This window comes from Drosophila innubila (assembly GCF_004354385.1).
Source record: "Drosophila innubila isolate TH190305 chromosome 3R unlocalized genomic scaffold, UK_Dinn_1.0 2_E_3R, whole genome shotgun sequence".
Classification (NCBI taxonomy): domain Eukaryota; kingdom Metazoa; phylum Arthropoda; class Insecta; order Diptera; family Drosophilidae; genus Drosophila; species Drosophila innubila.
Genome location: NW_022995380.1, coordinates 15,309,157 through 15,324,415, shown reverse-complemented (window position 1 = coordinate 15,324,415; position 15,259 = coordinate 15,309,157). Strand labels below are relative to the sequence as shown.

General features: G+C 38.8%; 3 protein-coding genes across 6 annotated transcripts; 1 reads left to right on the top strand and 2 right to left on the bottom strand.

Annotated features, from left to right (window-relative positions):
- The first annotated feature begins 410 nt into the window (after positions 1-410).
- On the top strand, positions 411-13,818 carry LOC117792461 (arrestin domain-containing protein 17). The gene is made up of 4 exons (XM_034632618.1): positions 411-655; positions 9,071-9,602; positions 11,138-12,030; positions 12,090-13,818. Exons 1-4 carry the CDS (start codon positions 541-543, stop codon positions 12,146-12,148), a joined length of 1,599 nt encoding a protein of 532 aa, XP_034488509.1. The 5' UTR covers positions 411-540; the 3' UTR covers positions 12,149-13,818.
- LOC117792472 (GTP:AMP phosphotransferase AK3, mitochondrial) lies at positions 1,800-3,989 on the bottom strand. Of its 4 annotated transcripts, none has more exons than XM_034632631.1 (2): positions 3,917-3,989; positions 1,800-2,915 (listed from the first exon to the last, which is right to left on the bottom strand). In XM_034632631.1, exon 2 carries the CDS (start codon positions 2,884-2,886, stop codon positions 2,233-2,235), a length of 654 nt encoding a protein of 217 aa, XP_034488522.1. In that variant the 5' UTR covers positions 2,887-2,915; positions 3,917-3,989; the 3' UTR covers positions 1,800-2,232. The 4 variants fall into 4 exon arrangements, with proteins under 4 accessions (XP_034488522.1, XP_034488521.1, XP_034488523.1 ...); XM_034632630.1 differs by having other exon boundaries at positions 3,700-3,974; XM_034632632.1 differs by lacking the exon at positions 3,917-3,989 and adding an exon at positions 3,883-3,900.
- Positions 4,517-8,693, bottom strand: LOC117792457 (tetratricopeptide repeat protein 14 homolog). The gene is made up of 8 exons (XM_034632612.1): positions 8,604-8,693; positions 7,913-8,450; positions 7,634-7,845; positions 7,352-7,570; positions 6,560-7,050; positions 6,173-6,500; positions 5,948-5,956; positions 4,517-5,880 (listed from the first exon to the last, which is right to left on the bottom strand). Exons 2-8 carry the CDS (start codon positions 8,393-8,395, stop codon positions 4,719-4,721), a joined length of 2,904 nt encoding a protein of 967 aa, XP_034488503.1. The 5' UTR covers positions 8,396-8,450; positions 8,604-8,693; the 3' UTR covers positions 4,517-4,718.
- Positions 13,819-15,259: the final 1,441 nt, after the last annotated feature.

Below are 15,259 nucleotides of genomic sequence, written 5' to 3'. Positions count from 1 at the left end.
GAAGCAGAATCCGATTAATAAATTATTATATGCTCTTAAGAAGTATTCTGTGTGTGTGAGAGTTCCTTGCTACTATTTTTTGTATAAGCGGGGAAGTACATACATATGTACTTATAAAGAAGGGAGTTTACAAGAATAGGTGGCAGCTGTAACAAATAATAATTTCAAATCAAAGCTTTCTGCGCTTCAAGTTCCTGATGTGTGGCAACGCCTCACAGTTTTTGGCGTCAGCTGATGTTGTTAGAGTAATCGATTATCGATATCATGCAAGATAAAACAAAAGCAACAACGATTCGCGTTACTTTTTATTAATTATTAAAATAGTTGCCGTGGTTAATGTAATTTAAACAAAGTGGTGTGCGCGTAAATACAATGAACTTTAAGCTACATCTAGGCAGTTGAAGTAATAAAAAGTGGCCAAAATTGTAGTTGTAGTTCTGCATTGTGATACAATAGCGGCCGCTCAAATGTGTCGATTTATATGTATGTTTTATTTTTGGATGATAATTTAATAAGAGCATTGATAGCATCATCGGCAGCATGGAAAGCGAACGATTGTGCATTCGACTAGACAACCCAGATCGCATTTTTTATGCCGGCCAGGTCATACGCGGCGAAATTTGGATGAATCTAAATAAGCGAACCAAAATTCGAGGTAAATTTGAATTATTTTTGCTGTTATTATATCTTATTTCACAAGCCCGGCTTGCATCATGGGTGACTCAGACCAGACCTCAATAAGTAATGGTCAGTAGTGAATTTTTCTGAGTTTATTTTGCCCATTGTCATCGTTGGTTTCGTTATGGCCGCATTGGCATAAACAAAGAAGATGTTTGACAACAACAGCAACAACAACAACAACAAAAGTGAAATTCAGCAGCCGCAGCCATTTTACGTTGCACTTGGATTGTGTGATATTTCGATTGCACATTCTTTAAATTGTCATTCATCGATAAGCGTTTAATTGCTCAGCAATTGCTCTTTTTGTTTTTTGGGGTCATTTAATTCAGGAAATGCTACGCGCGGTCGGTCTCAGTATTTTTAAAGAGCGGGGGCAGGTGTAGACCTCTATGTGTGCGTGTGTATGTGTGTCAAAAATGCGGTAACATTGGAGAATACCAAAGAGAGCTTTGCTCTCTATACAGTGCTGCATAGAATTCTGCGCACATTTTAGCGAAGCATTACCAGCTTTCTAATTTATGCAATTAAAAGCGCCACTTAACTTGTTGTTAATTTCCAATCTAATACATTTGTAAACCATATGCTTTTATGATTATTTTAAAGCTGTTTAAAATATCTACCAATAAGAAATTAAATCACTTTTAAATCAACAACAGCTGGTTAAGATACAGTTGTCCACAAAAACAGCTGACTAAATAAAACCAATTGTTATTTGTTGTCATTTGTTTTATCAGTTGCGACTCTGTATTCATATCTCATGGTGTGACGTCACTCACATGGAGAGGCAAACAGTGTGGCGTCTTTCTGATTAGTTTAACTTCATTAACATTTATGAGCTCCAATCACTGTATTTTTTTAAATCATTCTCAATTGAGAATGAGCATGTGCACGAGAGAGCGAGAGCGCAGTGGAGAGCGCAATAAGAGGCAGTTGTTGGGTTTTAAATAAAACTGCGCTACTCAATAGATTGTCGGGCATTTCTATACAATTCAGCAGGAAGCCTGGGCCAGAAGAATAAAGATACCGTCAAAAACCAAGTATTGTTGTATTACGAAGGCCACAAATAGTTGTAGCCATACATTTTATGGCTCCATGTCAAAATTAGCAGCAAAATGTTATCAGTAGGTAATATAAAAGAAAACGATTTATTATCAGAGCACCAACTTAGGAGCGTTTGTACAAGTACAAGTATATATATATGTATATGTATATAATAATCATATCAAAACAAAACACTTTTATGAGGGGAATGTTTTGGATGGTTTCAGATTGCCAGCCTCGATGTCATTATTAATGTATATACTATATGTATATGTGGGGGAAACATACAATTTTTTGATTCGTTTATAGTTTGTAAGGCTTCGCAATTACATTTGATTAGTTACAATAAGCCGTACCCCCTTAAACCCGCCCTCTTGCGCAATATATATGTATATGTATGCTTCGCCTTAATTGAACACTTCTTCGTTATTAGCATCAGCTGCCATTTATAAAAAAAATCATTTCTGCATATGTCTAATTGAACTGTCTCTACTTTATATAATACCCTGTTTAACCCTTGTTGACCTTGTCCTTAAGAAAACGCTCCACACGTGGCCAAATTTCTTTGGTTTCACGACCCTTAAAAGTGGTTACCAGACCACGTTGCGCATACCAGGCCAAAACAGGATTCATCAGCTCATCAAATAGCTGCAAACGCTTGGCCACCACATCAGGTTTGTCATCTTCGCGTTGAGTCAATGGCTCCCCCGTCACATCATCAACCCCGGAAACTTTGGGATCATTGAAGCCAATGTTGTAGACACGACCAGATGGTACGTGTATCCAGCGATTCTTCAATCGCTCAATGATTACATCATGAGGAATGTTTAAATCGATGACAGCGTCAATCTGTTCACGGGCTGACAAAATATCAGCTTGAGCGCTATTACGAGGAAATCCATCCAATATGTAGGACTTGTTGCCCACCTCGGTAATACGAGCTAGCATTGTCTTTGTCACAATATCATCGGGAACCAACTGTCCGTCGGCAATGTAGCGTTGCGCCTTCTTCCCCAGTTCCGTGTTGTTTATTATATTTTGGCGCAGAATATCGCCCGAGGATATGTGAAGAAAGCCAAAGGTTTTCACAATGCGCTCCGAGATTGTGCCTTTGCCTGACCCAGGAGCCCCGATTATCACAGCACGAAAGATTTTTGTATACATTATTAATTGATAATGTTGTTGAATTTATGCTGCAAGAGATATAAAAAAGCAGTTTTATAAATAATTTAAAGTCAATATTTATCAATGCTGATAACATATTAATAAAGCGTCTTAATGAATTCTTTCTTTATGATAAGTACAATATGAAAACATATAAAAAAGAGAGAATAATTATTTGACAAGAGCTTAAGATAAAGAGTGTATGCTTAAATTCAAAATGTTCCTATTGATTTGTAATTAGAATTAAAATAACACATTTGAAAATTTTGTTACTGCCAATATTAAGTATACAAATTTATAATTTTAGATATCGCATATCTAACTAATTCTTAAAGGCTATTAAAAGATAAGCATACTACGTGGTTAAACAAGCGATTGCAAATCGTAATCGCGGTAAATGAATTTAGTTTTTAGTACATTTTAACTAGCAAACATTCTGCTTATGTGTGGCCATAAGACTCACTTGGCAACTGACACTGTAGCGCAGTCACAATAACAATAACAACGACAACAACAACAACAAGCGTGGCTTTTTCAAGTTCTTTGTCTTCATGTAGAACCAGTGTAGTTGTTGTCGTTATAGTTGTTTTTGTGGGTGCGTTCTTATCGTTCAAAGTCCAAACAAAAGCCAGTTCCGACGCCGCGTGTTGTTTTGATCTGAATTTTTCTTTTCTATTTGCAATTTCCTTGTGCAAATTGCGTTTTTGCTGAAGGAACGTTTTCATCGTTATGCACTTTATAGTTATTGTAAAACGAATTGCAACAGTTATGTAAATTGGCAATGCCACTAAATATTCATTCTTTTTCACTTACACGTCAAAATTGTATAATATTTTTAAAAATTGTGTGTGCTTATATTTTAATATTTGTCAAATTGAGCTCGTCGTCTATTTTGCTTGATAATTGAAATTTAATTTTAGCTCACGTACTAATTACAATAACTTGACGCGTTTATTATTCTAAATCAAAGTCTTGTGCGCAAACAAATACACACTCACACACACAAACATAGGCAGTCAACCAGACACACCACACATTTCCCCAAAGCGGGCTCCAAAGTTGCTTCTGCTGTTGCCGGCAGGCAAATATAAACTGAATGCTAGGGACGCTTTATCTCAGGCAGCCTTTTAACTTCAGCTGGCTTCCATACATTTTTTTATGCGTAATTCTCATACGATTTTTAGTTGAACGACTGCATAGGGTGCACCAATACATAAAAAACTGCTCTCCTTGCGTACTCTCACTTTGGTGGGCGTCTGTGAGTGTGAGAGAGCGTCAACTATTGTGAATAGCCGGTTTGAGTAATATTTTTGTTGTTGCTCGTGAGAGGAGCGAAGCACGCGCTTTGGTATAAATAGAAAGTATACACACAAACACACACAAATAATGTGTACGGCATGGGTATATGCAATTGCCAATTAGCTAAGAACACAACAAACTGTATCAACTGTTGATATGTCTGTCGCTGTTTGAAATATACCCTTTAAACAACTACTCAAAAAGGAATACTTTTATAAATTCATAATAAAGTTTGTATTGCAAAACAAATTTAAAAAAATTAGTAGCTCTTACTTGCCAAAACTTACTTTCTGTAGCTTTGTTCACTTTATTATTATAAGAACTGTACGGATTTATTAATTTGTTTCGCATGCAAACCATGCAAAATTGCTTCGTAAGCTTCTTTATTTTGGTGCTCAGGTTTGTGTTTGAGTTTTATCAGTTACTTAATATATTTCGCATGAATATTCAAGTATACATAGAACTACGTATTAAGGAGGCAAACTTAACGCTGAATATTTCCACACTGGATTTATGTAGCTTAAACCTAATCTCTAGGCGGTATCACTAGACGTGTTTGTGGCCCGTTTCTTTAGTATCTCCTTGTCGCCCTCGATAATACCCTGTTTGCGTTCCTTTTGTGCTTCTTTGATCATTTCATCCACCTCTTCGACGGTGGGCTCAACTCCTGGTGGTCGCAACTCCTCTTCGGGACTATGGCGTCTACCGTTGCTGCGATTGTCCAAGGTCCAGCTGCGATTCTGAAACCGCCCACGGATATATCCTCGGCCACGTCCACGTGGCTGAAAACGCGTCGCTGGATGACGACGCGGACTGATGCTCCGTGACCGTGTGCGTCGATAACGAGTGGCTGGTGATGGTGTTCGACGCGGTACAAACGGCGATGGCGTTCGACGTGCCCCAAAGGGTGAGGGCGAGCGTCGTGGCACAAACGGCGAAGGCGTTCGACGTCCTCGGCCAAACGAACGTGAACGGGATCGTCTGTCGCGTTTAAACCAGGAGCCACCACCTCGTCCCCTGTAGCGGGATCCACCTACATACCGTGGTGATGAATAACTGCGACTGCGGCTACGACTGCGAGTACGTGAACGTCGTCTTCTCGATCTTGAATGTCGCGAATGACTGGGACTGCGACTTCGACTGCTCCTGCTACGACTGCGGGAACGTGAGCTGATCCGGCGTCTCGATGTGCGTCTGCCACGCGAACGACTGCGACTATTACGTCGTTTGACTGATCGACTGCGACTCCGGCTACGACTGTGCGAGTGCGAGCTTAACGGCGTAGCCAAACGTAACAGTCCAAATTTGTCCATTTGCAACGGACGCTTCTTAATTTGAAAGGAGAACTTCTGCTGCTGCTGATGTTGCTGCTGCTGATGTTGCTGCTGCTGATGTTGCTGCTTTTGATTAATTTGAAAGGAGAACTTCTGTGGTTGCTGTGGCGAACTATGATCCTCTTGATGAAACTTGGGCGCGGGCGGAGGCTGCTCATCGTCGAAGCTGGCAGCAGCAGCAGCTAAAGCATGTTTCGAGGTGCTGGGCCCCATCATTAGGTCATAAGCGGTTGCCGACGGCTGTTTACGCATTGCTGTGGAAATTGGTGGAGGCGGAGGCGTTTCCGAGCGCTGTTTTCGCTTGAAATAGTTTTTCAGCTGAGACTTGAGCTGCTCATCGCTGTTGCTAGTACTCATTACCCTGCAAAGGTTTGGTAAAAAGAAAACGTGTAAAATGGGCACAAAAGGAATCAACTCACTTATCATACTTATCCCGGCTAATTCGTCATGCATGCAGGAGAGCGCAAGGCAGTTGTCAATTGATTGCGAGCACATTAAAAGAGGCAAATGACCCTAGATCATGTTTCTTACACTTATTTATAGCAAAATTCATTGGAATGGAAATGGATTGTGTTTAAACTACACAAATAGTAGCTGCAGTTAAATGATCTAGGGTTACATTTGCCAGCTTATCATGAATCATACGCAGTTACCTGAATGCTTCAGCGAAATCAATCTTTTTGAGCATTTCCAGAGCAGCCTCGGCGGCCGTAATCGTTCCATCATCCGAAGACTTGCTTTTTGATTTCTTTCTATTTCTGCTGTTGCTGAGCTTCTTCTCCTTGTCCTTGTCTTTGTCCTTCTTCTTTTTACCCCTCTTTTTGGATCTTTTGTGCTTGCTAGCCTCACGTAGAAGCTTGCGCACACTGCTCATGGTCTCATCGTCGTCCAACTTGAACTCGTTGATGGTCAGGGCATCACTGACAGCCCGTTTATCCTGTTCAATGGGTAATAACGATTGCTTGTTGCGCGATTTGACGGCTAAAATAAAAAATAGGTTGGTTTTTGGTAAATTTAGTTTAGCTTTGGCTGACACTTACCCTGTTCCTCGTTATCCTCACTTCCACTAGATGAACTTGAGTCGTTCGAGGAGACTATTGTGACGGCAGTGTTGCCAGCACTGGGTAAATTGAGCACCTCGGGGTTTGGTTGCACGGACATAAGGACAGATGGTCGCTGCTGCAAGGCATCCAGTGATATGCGCGCTTGCTCATGCTGTGGCAATAGATTCAGGCAGTCGCTGTACGCCTTGATGGCATCTGGTATGCGATTCTCTTCCTCATAGCTGCGTCCGAGCGCCACCAACGTTTCTCCCATATATTTACGCGCATTCACATGGTATTTATTCAACAATAGCGCCTTTTCAAAGTCTTTGAGACCCTTCAAGAAACTGCCCCGATTCGCGTAGAGTGCACCGCGCGCCACCAAACCCTCGACATTGCGCGGATCAATGTTCAGGGCCTTGTTCAGACACTGAAAGGCCTCAACTTGTTGGCCATTCTTAAAGTGCTCAATGCCATCAGCCACGGAGCTGATTGTATGTTTTTTTTAATTGTCAAATATGTGAGTTTTGTTCGAGTTTTTTAACGGAGTGCAATGAATATATATATGGACAATTATACACACAAATTTTAATGCATTTTAACTACAATATGTTCCATTCACGACTGGCTGCTCAGCAACACAATAACTGATAAGAATACTCATTTAAAAAGAAATAGCCTTATATGACCCGAGCTCTTATCAGCGTTAAAATAGAGCCGAAACTTTAGTTACATGTGATACAATGTGGACAATGAGCGGCCAGTCGTGATTACAGCCGTAAAACTTACCGAAATGCCCATTGTGAGGCTTGTTTCTGACGCAGCTCAGGCGCATAGTCCGATTCGGGGAAGCCAACTTTGATATAGTTTATTAATGATAGGTTTTCATTGGGCTGCAATCCGTTTAGCTGAAAGAGCACATCATAGTTTGGATTCTCAAATTCTGGGGCTGCATTCAACTGATCCTCATAGTGCAACATAGTCGGATGCTCCTGATTATGCACTTGACTAAGAGCATATAATAGACTAAATAAGTGATAAATTTATTGGATACATGGTTGATTCACATACCGATAGTATTTAGGAAAATCAGTCAGATCGCATAAACCCAATTTGATATCGGGTGTTTTGTTGTACACACCCAACATACCCAGTGTCAAACGTTCAACATCTGCGGACACGCTACAAACTTCGCAGCGTATAAAGTCATTGACTGCAAATGAGCGCGGATTACCCTGTTTGTCCAGCGGCAGTGGACCCCATTGATCCTGAAATATGATTGCCTAGAAGGAAAGAAATAACATTGATTGCTTTAACTTATCCTCCATCGATTCAGCGGAACAAACTCACCTTGATGGGTATATCGGCCAGATAGAAGTGCAGAGGTTCCGCGGTGCACAGCGGCTTGACCACAATCCGATTGGCATTCGTCATGAGTTTCTGCACGCTGGCACATATGATGTCACCCTGCTTAAGTGCGCCCATACGATATGCCCAGGCCTTGCGTTTGTCCTTCACATTCATGAAGAACTCAATTGGCGGTTGGGGTACAAAACAGTCGCTCATTTGGGCTAGCCATGATTCCTCCATTACATTGCCCACCAGCTGCTTGTCATACAGATCACATGCTTTGCGCGCAAGGAACTGATGGATTTTTAAGCGTTTCGCTCGCTCCTGAAACGTAAAGAATTTTTGGCGCTCCTGGTATACGCCGTAGTTCGGCTGCGTCAGATTCAGGCACCGCAAATCCTCAACACCTCGTTCATCGTCCCAGATTTTTTGCAGTGGCTGTCCGTGATAGCACAGTGCACGTGCTATATAATTTGCATTCATTTTTAAGTCCACGAATATTAATATCTACTCCATTTGAATTTCACTGTCTGGCGTTCTGTAAAAAAAAATGTAGTTGTAGAAAGCACATGAAAAATATCCGGCATGACAATAACTAAATTAATACGCTTGCCTTTGCTGTGCCACTTTTGTTGCACAGATTTTCAATTATAGGGAACGTTTTACGCATATGTTTTCAACAATTACTTGCCTGTTTTAAAGTAGACAATTAAATTAAATATCAGACTTTTCCACAATGCCAGAATGAAAAATGATGTTTTCTGTTTCCCAATTTACGTGGCAACTCTGGTTTTTTTTTAGGGCTGCTTCAATATATATATCGATATTTTTGGGCTAGGCCAGCCGGTGCGATTATTCCACGAAGATAATTCCTATTAATATAAAAATATATATAAATGTTTATTTATTTACGTGGATTTATCTGCTAATTGACAATATGTAAATAAATATATAAAGTGCTGCCAGCTGTTTCTGGCTAAAAAGCATCTGAAAAATAGCTGAAACTGCGAGGAAAAATAGCTAAAAACTAGCCAACTTTAAGCATACTTTAAGCCAATACACAAACCATTATATGCCAACGCTCTATGATGTTTCGTAAAATCTACGCCAGGGGCGTCTATTTAACCGTTGAAATTTTAAATGTCTTTTTCCTTGCAGCCATCAAAATTCAAGTAACTGGCAAGGGCAAATGCAAGTGGATGGAAATCTTACGCAAAAATTCAAACAACAATGAATATACGCGCAGTCTGTTTTACACAAGCAAAGAGATTTACGAGCATAGCGAAACACCGCTTCCAGATTTTGAGCCACTCGGCATGGAACTCTCACCTGGCGAGCACACTTTTACCTTCAGTGTGGCACTGGGTCGTCAACTGCCATCCAGTTTTCGCGGCAACTATGGCAGCATCAAGTACAAGATGCGTATTCTAATTCAAAGACCCTGGACCTTCAATGAACGCCACACCATACCATTTACGGTTGTGAAGAATATGCCGCTGCCCGCGACATTTCGCAGCAATCCGACTCCGCTGGAGAAGCAAATCACCAAGACAATCAGCTTATTTGGCACTCGACCCATCACAATGGTCGCCCTGCTGCCCGAAGACTTCGCAGTGCGCGGTGAACCATTGCGCATCTGCGTCACTGTCATGAATAACAGCACAACAAATGTGGAGAAGCTGCGCTTCAAGTGAGTCCATTACTATCCATCGATTGCTATCATAAGTTAATATTATTATAGTTTGACTGTGATGATTATTTGATAAATTTTAAAATATTTCATCAATGATAAATATCGAGGAATCAAACCCAAACAAATATAGGTTATGGTTTCGGTCCCGGTACGTCCCGAAATAACTATTTCTGTAAAAGGTTTCTATTTCAGTGTTTTTCTTTCGGTTCCGGTCTCAGAATCAAGTTTAAAGTGTTGTTTTATACTAATTACGATATAAAGAGTTGATTAAAAGTGAAAACTTGAGATTAAAAATTTTGAATTTTCGAAATTTCAAAGGGGGGACCCTTTGCATCGAAATCGAATCTTGGTCGAAAATAATTAAGTTTTCTAAAAGAACAAAAATTGAATACAGATTGTATTAAGAGGCCAAAACATGATCAAAATGACATTCCGCTTGAAAATCAGTTAAGTTTTGATCAAGTTATGACAGTTGGAAGTTTGTCAGACTGCGGATTTAGCCACTTTACAAGTCAAAATTTTTGTTAAATTTCACATGATTTTTTACAAAAAAATGAAAGGTCTCAGAATCAAGTTTAAAGTGTTGTTTTATACTAATTACGATATAAGGAGTTGATTAAAAGTGAAAACTTGAGATTAAAAATTTTGAATTTTCGAAATTTCAAAGGGGGGACCCTTTGCATCGAAATCGAATCTTGGTCGAAAATAATTAAGTTTTCTAAAAGAACAAAAATTGAATATAGAATGAATTAAGAGGCCAAATCATGATCAAAATGACATTCCGTTTGAAAATCGGTTCAGTTTTGATCAAGTTATGACAGTTGGAAGTTTGTCAGATTGCGGATTTAGCCACTTTACAAGTCCAAATTTTTGTTCAATTTCACATGATTTTTTACAAAAAAGTGAAAGGTCTCAGAATCAAGTTTAAAGTGTTTTTTTATACTAATTACGATATAAGGAGTTGATTAAAAGTGAAAACTTGAGATTTAAAATTTTGAATTTTCGAAATTTCAAAGGGGGGACCCTTAGCATCGAAATCGAATCTTGGTCGAAAATAATTAAATTTTCTAAATGAACAAAAATTGAATATAGAATGAATTAAGAGGCCAAATCATGATCAAAATGACATTCCGTTTGAAAATCGGTTCAGTTTTGATCAAGTTATGACAGTTGGAAGTTGGACATCTAGCAACTTTACCACAACCGTACCGGTACAAACGTGTCCTTATTTAGAGAACCCTAAGAAGCCACCTTAAAAATAAATGAAATTTATAAATTATTTTTTCACATAAAAATAAAATGTTTTATTTTTATTTCTCAAAATTTATTCTTGTTATTGACTTCAATTTTATCAAATCAAAAATTTAAGAATCCGGGCGAAAGTTAACGGTAAACGATCATTATTCTTTTTCTTGCTTGTTTATTCCTTGTAGTTGATTTCTTGAAATAAAAAAAGAAAAATAAACATTAATTGTGATCGCTGTTACAAAAGATGTGACTGAATACTTTTAATCATGTATTTATGTGTTTAGCATTTTACAGTATGTCACCTACTACAGCCACGTGCCGTTGCGAGTGCAAAAGGTCGAGTGCATTGGGATTGCCAGCAAGGAGACGGGCTCGGTGCACAAGAAGAGCGAGCGCAGCTTTGCCCATGAGCTGCTCATGCCGGACACAGCACAGCCGACAGATCAAGAGTACAGTGGTGTCATAACCATATCCTATGAGCTGCGCGTGGAGGCCGTACTGCGTGGCTTCTTCAAGAATCTGGTGCTTAATTTGCCATTTAAGGTCTATTCGCAGGATACTTCGTCAAGACTTGGCTCTGTGCGGCCATCGCTGCCACCTAGACCCGATAATGGACCGCCCGGACCGGATGATGCGATCACTGCTCCTGGCAATCCATTTGAGCCAGCTGCTGCATCGTTTGTCTATCCAACGTTAGACTCTTCCATTGGCTCGCCATCGCATTCTTCGCAGTACAGCGAATGTAGTTCCTTGAACTCCACCACATCGGACTCCACATTAAGTCCGGCTGTTGGCGGTGTGGAGATGTCGTACACCTCTGGCTCGCAATCCTCACAATTTGGCAGTCCCTCAGCTCGCACCAGTTTGCGAAGCAACTCCAACTTTCCCTACATGCCTTATTCGACCAGTCCGATGATGGTGCAATCCTGTCCAGCGCCATATCCTCAATTAGCCGAGGATGTGCTGCCGTCGAGTGTATCCCCAGCATTGTCGCATCGACGTTCAATATTAGCCCATGAGGTAACGGCAACTGAATACCCATCACCGCCGCATCCGCATCCATTACCCCATCTGATGACATCAAGCTCCCCACCATACGCATACCCACCGATGCCGTATGCTAGTGGCTATACCCAATTGCCATCCACCTCCGGAGCCTCCGGATCACAGGCTCTACGTAAGTGGTTTTATTTAATTAGGCGGTCAAATGAATGTTGAATCTTTTTTCTATTGCAGCTCCATCGTATGATGAGCTCTTTGGCAGCGCCAATGCTCCACCGGAGTCACCAAAGTGAGCTGTCTCCGCTGCTCCACACTACACGTAGTTCATGCCGCCCAGTTATATCTAAGCTTTGCATATAAATGCTTCAGGTTTACTTTATAGAGCTTACAACCATGCCTATCACTTCTCGAGTTGTGTATCTCAAACTGAACTCATACTTAAATTGTATCTCGAATGAGCAAACCGTAACTAAACGATCAATGCCATCATTTTAATCAAAAATATTTACAACATCTCAGTTGTAAAACTATGCATTAAAGTTTCGCATGAATTTAGTTTATACTTTCATCAGTTAACTTATTATTAAGTTTACATTAGACACAAATACTTTGCACAAATTGGATAAAACGTATAAGTTATTATTTTGGCCAATAGATTTGCCTTTTTGTAGTTTTTTGGCTCGTTCAGACTAACGCCAATCTTGTGTTCGCACGACGCATCTTTGAAAAAGGCGTTGCAAAAAAAGAATTTCTCATTCTTAACAAGTTATTTACCAAATTTATTAGGCGTAGGCTCCAATTCTAAAGAAAAAAAAACAATATTAGACTTACTCAAATTATTTGAATATTTAAATAATTAGTTAAACGAATTTTACACAATATCGTTAACTATTATAAATTTTCGTAAATTTCACTCATTCTTTTTTATAAACTTTTATATTGATATCATACTTTTCATTTAATTATCGACTCGAATATTGTGTTAACTTTTACTCAATTTACCAAAAAACAAAATATTGTGACAGCTTTTAAAAAGTTTATTTTAATTAAGCGCATAGAATTATCGACAATTTTAACCATTGTAAGACAGCTCTGTAGCTCTGTATTCATTTCTTAAGGTCACAAAACATTTTCATGTCAGGCATATACTCTTTTAATTTTAATGTCTTCATCATTTCAATAAAAAAACTATTATTGAACTTATTTATTTTTGCGCCACATTAAAATCCATTTTATCTAAGACAATTGTTCTGAAATTCACTTTTGAATCATTTCTGAGTCGAATAATATAACTTCGATGCGGCTGTATAGACAAATATTTAAGTTTTATTTATGCTTTATGTCAAGAAATCTAATGTGTAGTAGTGATGTAAAAAAAAAAAACCAAATACCGAAAACTCGAATTTTGCTGAATCGATTTTCAACTACTTTAACCCGATTATTATTTTTAACGATCAATGAAGCAAATTTAATCGACTTTCATGAAAAATTGACAACTCAACTCTAATTTATATCATTATCAAAACTTGAAAATACAATTTTATAAACACTTTTCAAAAAAAATGGTGATCTGGAAAGGTTCGATAGTTTTAACTGGATGTGTTATATACCGATTGATCGACAACACGATTCTTTCTTTTTACGATTTTTACATTTCGTTTTTAAGCTCGTTTTACAGTTTGAATTTACATCACTACTGTGTACTTATTGAAACGATTTTAAGTATAAAAGTATTGATCGATATATTTTGTAAACGAACTTTGCATTAATCTGTATACGAGCTAGTATACAATGATAATATTTTAGTTAGTAAGTGCACAAATCAAATCGTAATATAAATAATTTCGTTAAGGTGCTTTATATTATTATTCAGTGAATATTTTTAGAAAGTTTTTCTTGATTTTACATCGCAATGGAGCCAATAAAATGTTATCATAAGTGAAGAACACTATGGTAATAGAAATTTGTGTGTTATTTAATGGGTTGACATGTGGATATATAGTGAATTTAAAAATGAATATGTATTGATATATACATGTTTACTTTCGCATACATATTAATAGCTGTGGGCGCAAAAATAATTCTTTATTTGAACACTATATTTTGAGGAAGAAAAAATGAAATGTTGTCAAGGGCTCCCCCATTTGAATAGGGTCAACCAGGTACTTGTGAGTCCGACCTAAACCATCACTGGCCAGTTACGGAAAACGCTTCCCGAAGTAGAAAAGTGTATTGTGCACGTGTTAAATTACAATTTCAAGTGCTTGACGGGTAGTGCGTTAACGGCACTCTTGTTCGCCCCCTCCCAAGTGGCAAGTGGCAAGAGGCAAGTGGCAAGTGGCAAGAAGCAAGTCGTTGGCTGGATAAACGTGTGCGGCTTTTTCCAACAAGAAACGGAAGTGTTAAGTCAGCTGTAATTGTTTTCCTACTTTTTGTTTCGACTCAAGCAACAACAACAACAACAACGGCGACGACAATTTAGTTTTCCCCCACCGACACCCTCTTTTAGGGGTTGTCTGGGTAACCATAAATTATATTTTTTCATACTACTTAGTGTTTGTATGTATGCATGTATGAGGATGAAATAGAAGGGGTCTCTGCATGGGCAGCTTACATAAACAAAATTGTTAAATAATAGCGACATTTAACGGAAGTGTAATGCCTTTCATTCAGGGCCCAACAACACGCGCGACAAACGATCTCGGCTCTCAGCTTGGCTCTGGTTTTATGTCAAATTACAGAGGTGTTAAGGTAGCACGAGGCACGTGGACTGGTCACGTTGTATGTACCTCGTACTGGCCTCTTTAATGTCTTAATCCTTGTTCTTGCCAGCTTAAAAGAAGAAACAAAAACTGAATTGTAATTTGTAGCTATTGCCACGTAGCAATCCAACAATTTGATGCTTTGATTTTGGCATAAAATCGTGACACTAACCGATATTAAGTATACGCCATGTGTGACCAACAAGTTGCAACATTATCAGAACGCACGTAAATCCAAAAATTGTAAATCCAATTGGGTACCATGTGCTCTTATTCAATAAGAGGACACTGAAAATATACAATAAGTCAAAAATTAGAGCCAATATTTTATTATAATTGAAAATTAAAAATGTTATTATATTTGCATTTTTTCAAGTTAATAGTTTGACAGGTTTTAAAATCTGTGTTTATGCCTTGATCAATATCAATCTCTTTCGTTGTCATTTAATATATTCCAACCCGGGCAAAGCTTTCCAAATTGTCTCACTTAATGAAATCTGCGACTGTGTGTGTGGCATATGGCGAATCGCACAATGAACAACTTTGTATCAAAACTGGGGGTACAACAAGACCTCAGCTAGCCACGAAACCCAGCTGGGATCAATCTAGGCGATAGAATTAGTTTGTTTGGCCGAGGCCAGC

What these genes read in the sequence shown, in the direction of transcription:
- LOC117792457 (XM_034632612.1), bottom strand. Translation starts at nt 8,395, where the DNA reads ATGAATGCAAATTATATAGCACGTGCACTGTGCTATCACGGACAGCCA. An exon ending in GATTTTCCTAAATACTATCG is followed by an intron (nt 7,571 to 7,633) that starts GTATGTGAATCA and finishes ATATGCTCTTAG; the next exon opens with TCAAGTGCATAATCAGGAGC. An exon ending in TGAGGATAACGAGGAACAGG is followed by an intron (nt 6,501 to 6,559) that starts GTAAGTGTCAGC and finishes TTTTTATTTTAG; the next exon opens with CCGTCAAATCGCGCAACAAG.
- LOC117792472 (XM_034632631.1), bottom strand. Translation starts at nt 2,886, where the DNA reads ATGTATACAAAAATCTTTCGTGCTGTGATAATCGGGGCTCCTGGGTCA.
- LOC117792461 (XM_034632618.1), top strand. Translation starts at nt 541, where the DNA reads ATGGAAAGCGAACGATTGTGCATTCGACTAGACAACCCAGATCGCATT. An exon ending in TAAGCGAACCAAAATTCGAG is followed by an intron (nt 656 to 9,070) that starts GTAAATTTGAAT and finishes TTTTCCTTGCAG; the next exon opens with CCATCAAAATTCAAGTAACT. An exon ending in CTCCGGATCACAGGCTCTAC is followed by an intron (nt 12,031 to 12,089) that starts GTAAGTGGTTTT and finishes TTTCTATTGCAG; the next exon opens with CTCCATCGTATGATGAGCTC.